The sequence below is a fragment of the Strongylocentrotus purpuratus genome, unplaced genomic scaffold (genome assembly GCF_000002235.5).
Source record: "Strongylocentrotus purpuratus isolate Spur 01 unplaced genomic scaffold, Spur_5.0 spur5_scaffold_6, whole genome shotgun sequence".
Classification (NCBI taxonomy): Eukaryota; Metazoa; Echinodermata; class Echinoidea; order Camarodonta; family Strongylocentrotidae; genus Strongylocentrotus; species Strongylocentrotus purpuratus.
In genome coordinates this window covers 36,012,792-36,025,242 of record NW_022145612.1, presented here as the reverse complement: position 1 = coordinate 36,025,242, position 12,451 = coordinate 36,012,792, and the positions used below count along the sequence as shown (strand labels likewise).

At 35.6% G+C, this 12,451-nt stretch overlaps 1 protein-coding gene across 6 annotated transcripts in view; it reads left to right on the top strand.

Annotated features, from left to right (window-relative positions):
* Nucleotides 1–1,886: 1,886 nt before the first annotated feature.
* The window catches only part of LOC581284 (echinoderm microtubule-associated protein-like 4), a 44,721-nt gene continuing 34,156 nt past the window's right edge, over nucleotides 1,887–12,451 (top strand). For 2 of the 6 annotated variants that reach the window (XM_031000401.1, XM_031000400.1), the window contains exons 1-6: nucleotides 1,979–2,221; nucleotides 8,122–8,200; nucleotides 8,566–8,771; nucleotides 9,075–9,186; nucleotides 10,575–10,789; nucleotides 12,035–12,132. In XM_031000401.1, the coding sequence (XP_030856261.1) occupies nucleotides 2,210–2,221; nucleotides 8,122–8,200; nucleotides 8,566–8,771; nucleotides 9,075–9,186; nucleotides 10,575–10,789; nucleotides 12,035–12,132 (722 nt within the window). In that variant the 5' untranslated portion in view covers nucleotides 1,979–2,209. Of the gene's footprint in view, nucleotides 1,934–1,978; nucleotides 2,222–8,121; nucleotides 8,201–8,565; nucleotides 8,772–9,074; nucleotides 9,187–10,574; nucleotides 10,790–12,034; nucleotides 12,133–12,451 lie in introns of those variants that run through there. The other 4 variants (XM_031000403.1, XM_031000402.1, XM_031000404.1 and 1 more) reach the window with 4 other exon arrangements.

Below are 12,451 nucleotides of genomic sequence, written 5' to 3'. Positions count from 1 at the left end.
TTGAATTATTAGAGAAAGAAGATGATTCGTTGTTTCATTCTCGACTCTAAATCCTTGTCTGAATTCAGTTTTCCTCCTCCCGCGCGTAGCGCGTAAGCTTCTGACGCTTCATTAAATTATGAGAGAAAGAAGATGATTTGTTGTCCCGTTTTAGACTTGTCAAAAATGTTTCTTTGTCTGCTCCTTTTTTCGTCCTATGTCCTCTTACTGCGCCTACCGCCCCTAGCTACGCATGCTTTAAAGGGAAAATGAAACAATCATGATTGTGATAGCATACAATTAGGTCAGTAGAAATGAAAGGGGAAAATACACCAACCATGAAATAATCGCGACCGGGAGCGTCATATCTTAATTTTGTGTTATCGGGCGAGGGCCGGAGCGGAGCGACCAAGCGAGATTTTGCAATGTAGAATGCTGAAATTATGCATTCTAGAAAATCCTTTAGTCCAATATGTACGTTCTTTCCGCCACATGTATATTTCTTTCTAGCTATATATCTAAATTTCCGGGGGGCGTGTCTCTCTATCGGGCCCAGGATCGCCGCCGCTGTCCATTATCACTACCTACATGAGTTCAAATATAAGCACAAGCGAGTTGGTATGAGCTGAATCCAAATGAAGGGCAAAATAAGAGTTGTGAAGCGGCCCTACCGTTAATTTAAAAATTGACTGTTGAGTATATAGCTTCTATTTGAAAGACATCCAAAACATTGTGCCCTTTTCATTTTTTTTTCAAAAAGCAGGGGCTGTTTGTAACGTTTAACTTTGAATCCGTGGCTCGAGATTTTATGCGGCCGGCCCGGCCCCCTCTATCAATAACGTTTCCCAAGCCTTCTGGAATGACCCCAAATCTCCCGATTACAGTTTTTCCCTTATTCGTCGTTACTGTCACTTAGCGCCATTTCCTTGTCTTTCCCCCTTTCTCACCCGACTTTTCTCTTCCCCTTCCCACCCCCACCCCCACCCACTCAGTATTATCTAGGGTATGCGCATGTATGTTCCCTCTCTTAGTTTAAAAGCACCCCTTTATCTTCGGTGTGTAGAGTCAGTGCGGGCCGGACTTTGTTGCGTGAAAAGTAACCCTTTATCGGAAATTTTGGGAACACAAAATCGGTCCCTCCGACCCCGGAGTGGGAGTGAGGTGGGGGGGGGGGGGGGGGGAATCTTCTTCTTTTTTTTCTTTCTCTCTCTCTCTTTTCTTTCTTTTCTTTTCTCTTTTCTTTTCTCTTCTCCTTTCTTTTCTCTTCTCCTTTTTTTCTTCTCTTCTCCTTTCTTTTTTTTCCCCTTTTTTTTGCGCCGCCAATAGGGGGGGGGGGCCGCGGCCGTTTCGGCCCCCCCCCTGGATCCGCCACTGCAACATACCACTTGGAAAAAAATGCTGTTAATAAAAATAACTATATATAGTTATAATTTGGTATGTTGGGCTATATACGAACAAGGTCACGTTGCGTAGATATAGCTTGTAGTTGTATCTACGAAATCAAAGTAGCCAATAAAATTCGTGAGTGTTACCAGCCTATTATCTCCATTCGCATGCCCCCCCCCCCCTCCCCCATGAAAAATCTAGCTACGCAGCATATAAATATAGTGCATGGACAAAAATAAGAGGGAAAAAACACGATTGATTACGTAACTAATTTGCGACACTCAAACCCGTACACTACCACCAGGTTGTAGCGTGCGCGCAGCGGTGATGGCAGCTTGTAGTGCAACAGAGATTTAATTAATTAATTTACGAGCCTGCCTGCAGCTGCACCTGTATCTTAACAACGGGACGCCGCTCCGCATCTACATGTATTACTCGCTGAGCTAGAGCAAAGAGATACATGTACCAGCAATCTCTTGGCTAGAGCGAAGGACTTCCTGGAGAACCTGATCATGAATGTGTGTCTGAATGTCTAGTTGAATTGGAAGGAATATAGAGCTATTAAAACGTGAGTAGACCTCTAGTATCAAATTTTCAGTATTCTACATGAAAAAATATTCCATTTTAGGATAAAGAGAATGACCGGGATCGGAGGGTAAACACTACAGTCGGAGTCTCTCCTGTCGGAGGATCTTGGCTGCGGAGCTGCCGAGCAGCTGGGTGAGACATCGGCCTCTGGCTGCACCATCAGTGGTTGTAATACCAGCATGCAGCGGGTGCTTTCACTACTGACTAGGCCTATCTCTATTAAATGTGACTAGGAATTGGTGGTGCCTTTTGGTATATGTTGGGGAATGTGAGTACTTTTGTACAGTTTAGCCTAGCTTTGTGAATACAAGTTGTTTACATTTTTTTTTTTCCTTATAAAAAAAAAAACCTGAAAAAGATTTATTTGACAAAACAACAACTATAGGTGTAGACTATCTTCTAGATCTACTAATCTAGAGAGAAATATCTGTTTACTTGGGAATTCTTTAAAAAAATGGCATTTGTGAACCTTCCCCATACCCAGGGGGTACGGTACCCTTTGCCACACGTATCGGGGGGGGGGGGTGGGGGTATTTAGCAGCTGTTTTTCATGCTTATCCAGCAAATAGTTAACCATCACAATACACAAAGTTAATAAACTTCTGGCTCTCAACAGATGAGCATTACAGAGTGACGTTTATGTTTGCGGTCTCCTGCACTTTTTTCAACTGACAGTTTGGATAATATTTTAAATTCATAATAATATGTTATAGAAATATTAAGTTTCGTTATTATATATTATGTTTTAAAAAAAAAAAATTGACATGAAGTTATCATTGTATGTATATTTTGTATTATACCTTACCCCTTTATATGTTCTTTGATTTGATATTTTGTTATTATAATTGGAAAAATGCAGAAATAAAATAAAATAAAATATGTACACTATATCATGTATATCAGGTGAACATCGTGTACTGTATATGTTGTGCTACCAGTGCAACCCAACATCAATTGACTTCATGAATAATTGCATTCAGGAAATCATGTCGACAAAATAGTTCACAATGAATATTAAGGGTTGCAAGCAGATGTTCTTTGACATTCATTATGCAGATCTTTTGAGGAGGAGAAATTGAGGTTTCTGTAAGTGATAATTCATTATTTATAGAGAATATGTGGGGGATCGAAATAGAGGTAGCAGAGTTAATGAAATTAGGGAAAATGTCTTTAACTTGTGTATTTGATGAATGTACATGTATGTATGGACAGTCAGGTGAGATTAAAAAAAAAGTTAAACAGATACACAAATTTAAGAAAAGACAAGGGAAAAAAAAGGAAGATATTTGTAATTTGTAATTTCTGACTTCATAAATATGAAGTAAGATTAAGCCGTTATGTATTATGTACCATTTGCAGAAGTACATATATAAAGATTTCACTTATGGGTAAAAGTTCAATTTTGAAGCATACTAATAAGAGGTTCTTGTCATGCAGTTCATTTTGCAGAATCTGGAGAAGTTAAAATGGCTTCTATAGCAGGTTATTTGAACACTGAGGACTCATTCAGTCCCAGTGCTTCATACGACTCCAGCATATTGTCACAGGTATTCAGATGTCCTAGCTTATTATAGATTTGCTTTCATCAGAATAAAGTGATTGCTCCTCCTTTTCTTTTGTTTTCCCTCTTATTTTTTATTAGTTTATTGTTTTTGCCTTATGCTGTTTGCACATCAAAGCACTAATTGTTGGCTTGTTTTTATCGGTAATTGTTGGCCTCTACACCCCCCCCCCCCCCCCACTGAAAAAGGTCTAGCGACGCCCCTGCCTGTAGCCAGCTTTTCTAATTTTATCGGTATTTTCTTTTCTTTTTTCTGAAACCTTCATAGAGGAGAAAGAGGAGGGATATATACTTTCAGTGAAAATATGTCCTTTTTCTTTCTCCCCCCTCCTTCTCTCTCTCTCTCTCTCCCTCCAAATTATTATTCAATAAAATCTGAGAATGCATACTATTGTTTAGATCTATTACTATTAGGAATAAATCATTATCAAAATCATTCCATAAATTGGGGTTAAAATAATTATTTCACCTTTATGACCAACAGTGTATATAATATATATTAAAGTGAAGAGAGAAAACTGATATTTAAAAATACATATGATTTAAAAAGTGTCATAGGTCTATTTAAATGAATAAGGAACAACAAAATAATATTAGATTAAAAAAGCTAACATAATGAATAGAGTGATTGCTCCTCCTTTTCTTTTTTTCCCCTCTTATTTTTTATTAGTTTATTGTTTTTGCCTTATGCTGTTTGCACATCAAAGCACAAAATGAGAAAGCTTTAGAATTTTCTTGTATTTTATACACAAAATATTGTTGTTTTTTGCATTTTTTCTTGCTGCATTACTTTTGTGTGCATAGAATATCTATTTCATTTAAAGTTAGTGCTTGTTGTTGTTTTAATCCATTTCTGCATACTTTTCTGTTAGTTGTCTGTTCAGTTAAATACATTGTAATTATGTAAATCAAAAAAATTGGTACATTAAGCCCACACATTCTGAGGAAATATGTTCAACATAAATTAAAGAAAGAGTCTATCTTGCCCAAAGTACAAATGTATATGCTCTGTCACATGCCCCCACAAAATACAAGACGGCATGTTGCTTTAGAAAAATTGTAAAATAATCTTACATGGATTGGGCCTTTAATATATTGGTTTGTTGTCCTTACCAAAGGGTTGAAATTCAATCAAAATTTTAACCCTATTCTCCATGGTTGGTAGTGGTGTGGAGTGATGATCAAGTTACATGTAAATACCTAACCTGTAGGCCAACAAAGAAACAAGGTTACTATTGTTCTCCTCAACATGTCATCTACACCCCAAGTGTGCTAGTATAGGTAGGAATTGAAATCAATATTGGCACATACTGCCAGATTATTTTGAAGGGAAAGGGGGGGGGGGGGGGGGGGAGGTTGTTCCTGGACCAAACTTGCTGATAAGTTAGCTAACAATTCTCTAACAAGCAAAGATGACTGAAAGCTGCATAAGTTGCTGCAAAGCATCTCAACTTAAAGAAATGTGAGAAAATAGTCATCTGGCCTTATGAACATGACATATTTAACCTGTAATTCCTATGAGAATGCATAATTTCCAATTTTGATGTTTTTTTGTGTGTGTGTGATTAGGCTCCATAACTGACTGAGCGACTATCTCGGCTATCTATTGTACATGTAAAAGATATGGGATATTTGAAACTGAAGTCTAAATTGAAATCATTACAGTGATGTTGTATTCTCAACCTTGGACTCAGCCATTTGGTATTAATCTCTAGTTACACTTGCTGAGATCAATATTGTACAAATTGTGCAATTCTGCATGACATGATATCCTTGCAGAATATCATGTATGATCCATCTGTGAAGAAGTGAAATAGGTATTTTATTCATGTTCAATATACACGTGGACTGACGTGGTATATAGCTATATATTTTTCAGCTATAAAGTCCAATACATTTGTGTAAGAATTAGTAACAGAAATTCAGAAAATATATAGAGGTTAGATACACATGCAGTATTGTTATGTGGAATGCTGAGCAGAATAAAATAATGAGTTAAATACATATTCAGCACTTTACATCAAGTACAATCAAATACAATCCTTCTGATAAATAAATTTGAGAAGAATACAGTTTAAAATAAGAAAACAGTTAGTATGAGTAAACTTTCAACAGAACTACTAACACTTGGTCATTAGTCATTAATCTCACAGGATCTCAATATTACATGTATAAGTGTATAATGTGACATTGCAAAATAAATGAAGTTGGTCGTTATTTCATACCCCTAACAGTATATGTTATGTTAATGTTTTGAAAATGTTATATTTTATTTTAATCATGGAAAAATACTTTTTCTTTTGCAAAATTCAACATCTTTTTTTTTTTATATGAAAAGTTTTGTACTTTATTTTAAAAATTGTTTCTTAGAGAAATGTTTTTACTTTGTTAATTTTTTTGTCATTTTGTCATTTTTCTTTATCTTTCTCTTTGCATACTGGTATACCCTTTTTATGGTATTTCTTTATATTTATAAACTTTTCTTGTCTGCGGTTCTTCCAGTATAGCTGTAGGCATGAATCACTATAAATCTTGCAAACAATGTGAAAATCTGCAATGCTGCTTCTTTGATCTTGTTTTCATTTCTGAAATGTTTGCTGCTTGTAAAGGCATTCATCTAGATCGACCACATGCATAGATCTGAAATGAATGAAATTGAGCTTATCGATTGTTGTTAGAGTAGAGCGTTATAGATAGAATAAAATTCTTTAGATGCCTAGCTATTCATTACATCTCTGGCTTGCAAGCATGATTGAAAAATTGATCTGTTACTTTGTATATCAGCATTCATGTTATAATTAAAGGTATTACAAAGTTTTGGGAAATTGTGAAAATTGGCTGGATAGTGATTCTTCACTATTTTTATATAACTTGATGCCCCTGTGGATGTATAATAGGCACTAGAAAATTTAGCTCCTAATTAAAACACTTCTGCTTTAAAAAAAAATGGAATATAAAAATTTACCGCTGCTCCTGGTAAATTTTGATTAATTTAAAATGGCGCCTACGGCCACTGATACAATGGTAGCTGCAACCACGAAAATTTCAGAATATGTAGTTGTGATACATAATTTCCGAAAGGGAATGGCCATTGGTCTATTTTAGTAAAGAAACGTTGTTTTACAGCTTAAATAATATCTTGACCTCAAGAGGGAGCTATACAACATAAAGAGTTTATTATTTACAATTTCACAACTTTAGACTCGATTTCAACCGCGACAAAGATCACTGAATATTGTACATGTAGGATCGCTTATGCTTCCAATATGTTAATTTGAACCAAATTCATGACCCCACACCAAAACATTGTATTACCTTTAATACCACCAAACAGTATGTCATAGAGCTCAGATTGTACACTTTATTGACAAATTTATTTAGTGGAAATACTACTTGTGTACAAACACTGTGTGCAACTATTGTGCACATCTGCTAATAGCAAGAAGGGTGTGATCTAAAAGAGATTTAATGTCTTTTTGGCTCTCAGTAAATGATCTTTTTGACAGTGAAATTTGTCCAAAATAAATTACTTGTTAAAATAACTGGTCAGACATAATTATTTTAGATATATCTTTTTGTTCATAAAATATTGCAAAATGTGGAGCTAGTTAACATGTTATTTCCTTTCATAACTTGTGAAAATAAGTGTCTTAACGATGTTTTGCCATTTTTGTGTCCGACTGCAAAACCTATTGCCGTAGTTTACAGGACGGATTAGAGCGCCCTGCAAGGTCACTGGACAGGTGGTTATCTCATCAACTCAGCTCTCAGTTAACATAGGAAAAAGAGGATCATGGGGGACCATTGGTCACCGATTAGGCATTGTTTGTTATATAGAGGGCGCAAGTAGCTACAAGTAGTGCAGTGTGCCTTTAATAAAAATAACATTTTCCACTTGAGCTAAAATGTGCTCAACTTTCTTTCTGAAAATGAGCAAGAACCCTGCCATTCATACTACACTTTTTTTAAATGTGTGTTTCTCGCTTTCATTTCCAAAATTAGCAAATGTTGTTGCTTTGTAACAACATGATAACCTGATTTTTTCTTTTTTGTGGAATAAGTGAATTCAGTGGTGTGTTAGTTGTTGTGGCCAAGTTTTTAGACCAAAGCAAAGATTTACCCCAGGGCAATTTAATATATTCAATACTTCTAGTATTGCATTCAAATGGAATTATTATTGTATTGCAGTGTGTAATGATGATATAGAATATTGTTCCATTGAGAAGCATTAGGTCTTCTTATTCATATGTTTGTGCAAGCTGCAACATTATATCCCATGAGGCTAATCTCCCAGGTTTGTGAACTCTCATCTCACCTTTAAGGCTACTTTCAATGTATCACCGGCTTCAGAGTGACATCTACTGCTGTGTTTGAAGATAATGAAAAACTGTTCATACTAATTATTTTATTATGACAATTTTTATGTCACTCTGTATTTCCTATGCCCATGTAGTAGAATACGGTAAAGGAAAAAATTTGTGTGTAAGGTTTAGACTAGTAAGATCAATCAACTAAAAGTATTATAAACATTTCCCCGATAAGGGTATGCATGTAATGTGAACAGATTATTAAAATTGTTTTGAACTGTTTATTTTTTATATTACTAGCAGGAAAGATACAAGGAATTGAGAGCTGACACGATGTACAATGGAAAGAAGCAAACTGTAGCCTCAACATCAGAACTGGGTAAGTTAAAGTTTTTACAAAACATTTGTCAAATATGATCTTTGCAAAATATACCAAGCAGAGGGGCTTTTTTAATTTCATTATATATATATAGTGATATTATTTATGATAATTGTAATGAAAATTGATAAAATGATCATGATGAGAATTTAACAGATAGAATCATATGACGATGGTGATGACAAATGATCATGTTGATAATAACACTAGTGATGATAGTATAACAATGACAACAAATAACCATTATAATGATAATTTATACCGAGGAAAATCATAATGATGATGTTCAAACTTAGACATGAGTATAATGCCAATAAAAATACTGAAATGGTATAATCATAGCGATGTACTTTTTTATATTGTAGGTTTAACAATGAGATTAAGCTATAACTTGTTACCCGATGTTCATGGTGATGCAGTGAATGACGAGCTCTTAGAAGCTCTCCGTCAGTGCTTACAAGAGGTCAGCAGACAGCGTCTACGCTCTATTCTCATCTCGTTCCGTCGTCAAGCCAATCAGGAAAATTGCCTGGCACTCAAAGATCTCATCAGTATACTTAATGAGAACAAGGTGAGCTTAGATTGATACATGTTGATTGTTTAGAGCAATGTGGCCTTTCTTGAATTGATAGTTTCTTTATCACTTATAACTGTAATATCAAAATAAATTTCATATTCATAGTTTTCAGCATTTGATGGGAAGGTAAAATAAAGATGATTCAATGAAATATATTATTACATTTAATAATAATGATAATGATGATAATAATATAGAAGTTGGAAAGGTTCAACTTTATTGGTAAGAGTTGTACATACTTTATTGCTTTCAGTGCATTCATGTAGTTTGATCTTCCTTCCTTTGTTTGTTGTCTAGGTGAAACTACGAAGCCGTACAACAAAACTACTTCAGACAAAGTTCAACAAGAAGCATGGGTTGGACTACGAAGCATTGTGGAAAATTATGGTAGAAGCACAGTCAAGAACAGGTACAAATCAGTAATGTTTGTATTTGTAATAATAATTTTTGTATGTTTGCGCCCTTTTTCCTTTTGAAACAAAAACTAGAGACACCATAAATTCGATTTACATGTGTATTAATGCACTTCTTGCTATGAAAGCTGTGAAAGGGAGTGGTAATTTGACTCGTACACTGATTATGTATTACACTATATCAAGATATCCTTGTTTTTAAAACTGAATGACACTGAAAGCTTCAAACAATAAGTCAAACATGATGTTATAAGTCTTGTTGAGTATCAACAAGATCGAGCTATTGCTTAAACCCAACAAAAAAGATTGTATGTTGAAGCAATACTTAAATGTATGGATCATGGATTGCCTTGAAATACAGAAATAAGGAAAGTCCTATTGTAATAAAAATGCTCGTATTTACTGAGCAAAATATTAAGCAAATATTAGTCGACTACGAGGGTAATGGTGCAAACTATCATCGCCGAGATCACCGAGGCGATGATAGTTTGTATCCATTGCCCGAGTAAAGGAGGTTAATATTTGTTTTATATCCCACATTGGCAATAAGGTCTATTTAAAGTGAATTTTACATAATTAAAACAACTGATTTTGCAGACAGTTTAGCTTCAGCTAGATTTTACAAAGCACAACATGCGTACATGTAATACAGTCGATGCACGCTCATTTGACATTGACATTGACTTTGACATTTCGCGTAACCTACTTTGCTATGCTTATTCAATGCGCAAGTCGCGCAATTGGGGCAGCAGCAAAAAATTACTTAACAAAAAGACCTATCTCAGGTAGATAGTACTTATCTATACCTTTTTCGTGCTCTGTACAATCGCAATGCAAACAACTATACATGAGGGATATAATGTTTTATATCAAATACTATCTCTTAAATTATGCTAATCTATCCATTCTGTTTGGCTGCTATCAGCTTGCCATGTCTGCCATAGCAGGAGGCTGCATGAATGCTGAACAAATCATAATCATGTACTTTTAGTATGAATCTGATCCATTACATTATTAATATTTGTATAAGCTTTTATTAAGCTTTTGTTGGCCACTGATTATTATACATATTGTTACTATGTAATTCAATTGGTTCATAATAAATGGTTTGCTTAATTGGAGTCATTGGACCAGGTGATAATGATGATTCACAGCATTTGCATGGTGCCATATTTTTGGTTTAAAAAAGCATTCAAAGGCGTAGGCTCCTCCAATGTAGTCAGTTAATTCAAATAAATCTGGTGAAATAGATCAGTTTTGAGCATTTGAGGCATAATTTGAAGCGTTATCCATGATCAATTTTTTCCTTGGCATGAGATCATGCCGAGGAGAATTCATGTGTATTATTCTCAAATATTATTAAAATGTCATTATTTAACTCCAGGTCGAGACAGTGTGCTAGCGATGCATGGTAACCGAGATGCTCAGGGAACATCAGGTAGCCACCTTAGTAGTGCTATCAGTGATGCCCAAGACAAGGAACTACTAACTAAGCTTCACAAGGTCCTACAGACCAGTGGTGGCTTTGATCTGCAGGAGATGAGGACTAAGTGTAAGAGCATTGATGTCACACAACATGGTCTGATTCCAAAGAAAAAGGTATATTTTGTTGTTGTTACTCTAATGCTCTTTGATCAATGTTTCATATATTAAGTTCTTACAGGTGATTTTATGTTTTCCGATGATAAACAGTTTTTTAAAGTAATCCCTTCAAATTAATCCCTTCAAAAATGATGTGGTATGGCACCATATCTAGATGGATCATGTTACTTTTATCTGTATTGACACTGGAGCAACCAAGACAATGCAAGACTTTTCAGTTGCTCTAGACAAGTAGATTTAACTGTCCCTATATGCACATAGCTTTGTGTAAGCTCATTCAGGCTGTTTTACTGAGTTATTGCCATTTATGCAGGGTGCTTGCAAACAAGATGTTATTCCTTGAATATTCTTTCATAATCCTTTTACATTCACCAGTCATTGTAAGATATTGAAGCAAAAGTGAGGATGTGAATTAATCAAGGGCTTGACTTCCATTCTGTTAGCAGCAAATGTTAATGTAAATATTGAATTTATGTGTTTGGACTAAAATAAGCTATTTCTTTCTTGTGGATCAAAAATAGGTACATACATTGCAAAGACTGTTCTTATGTCAGATATCTAGCTAAATTTAACAATGAAGGAAGAAGGAAAATCCATTCTTTTACTTTAGAAAGTTTGTTTCACTTGTTTGAAACCACAGAATTGGTTAACACCTGAAGGAATTTAAATCTATCAGCGTGTTTCTATTAGTTATACTGAATTTATCCATTTAAAATGTTCTGCAGAAAATAGCGTATAATGCCAGGGAAGAGCAGTTTCTATCTACGCGCATTATCGCGCAAAAGTTCATCGAACTCTGGCTAAGGTCACTGCAAAGTATTGTTGGACTGCTGGGTCAACCTTGGATTTTAGTGTCGCGCGCTTCAGGGTAAAATATTCCGATCACGTGATCACTCTGATTTCCGGTATCTCTCCGCTATGTGCACTCAATCGGAACGGCGTGACTTTCTACTTACGTTATCCGGTTAGCTTCCCCTGCATTATCCTTCTAAAAGAAGGATAATTTTGCCCATAAACGTGTCACAGCTCTCACGGCCATTATCCTGATAATGGCGGCGAAAGTCAGTTTCTATTAGGCAAATTTATCCCTTACAAGCCATAATTAACCGGATAATGGCTTCTATTAGAAACACGCTGTATGATTCACTTCTTTGTTTAATGAAAAAGTCGTCAATCTGTACTAGCACTGAAAATCGAATTGTGACCTGACCCATTTTTGTGCAATGATTTCTTTTCTTGTAGCTTCGTATGATCTGCAGTGAGTATCACCTACCTGTTGTTGGACCTCTGTTATCAACGCTCATGACTAGATGTGATGATGAAAAGAATGGCAACATTAGGTAGTTATTCAATTATTCTCAGTATTTGTTGGTGGCAGTGTTGTTGTTCTTATCTTTCTTGTTATTGATGTCCTAAATGTCATTGTAATCTTCATTCCTTCCAGATGCGTAGCCAGAGGGGGCAGTGGGGGCGGTCGCCCCCAAAAAAAAAGAGAGAGAAAGAGAAGAAAAAGAGTAAGAGGACGTAGGAAGAAAAAAGGAAAAGGAGTCGAGAACTGTACAACGAATCGTCTTCTTTCTCTAATAATTTAACGTCAAAGCTTCGCGCGAGAGGGGGGGGGGAACAGAATTCAGACAAGGATTAAGAGTCGAGAACGGT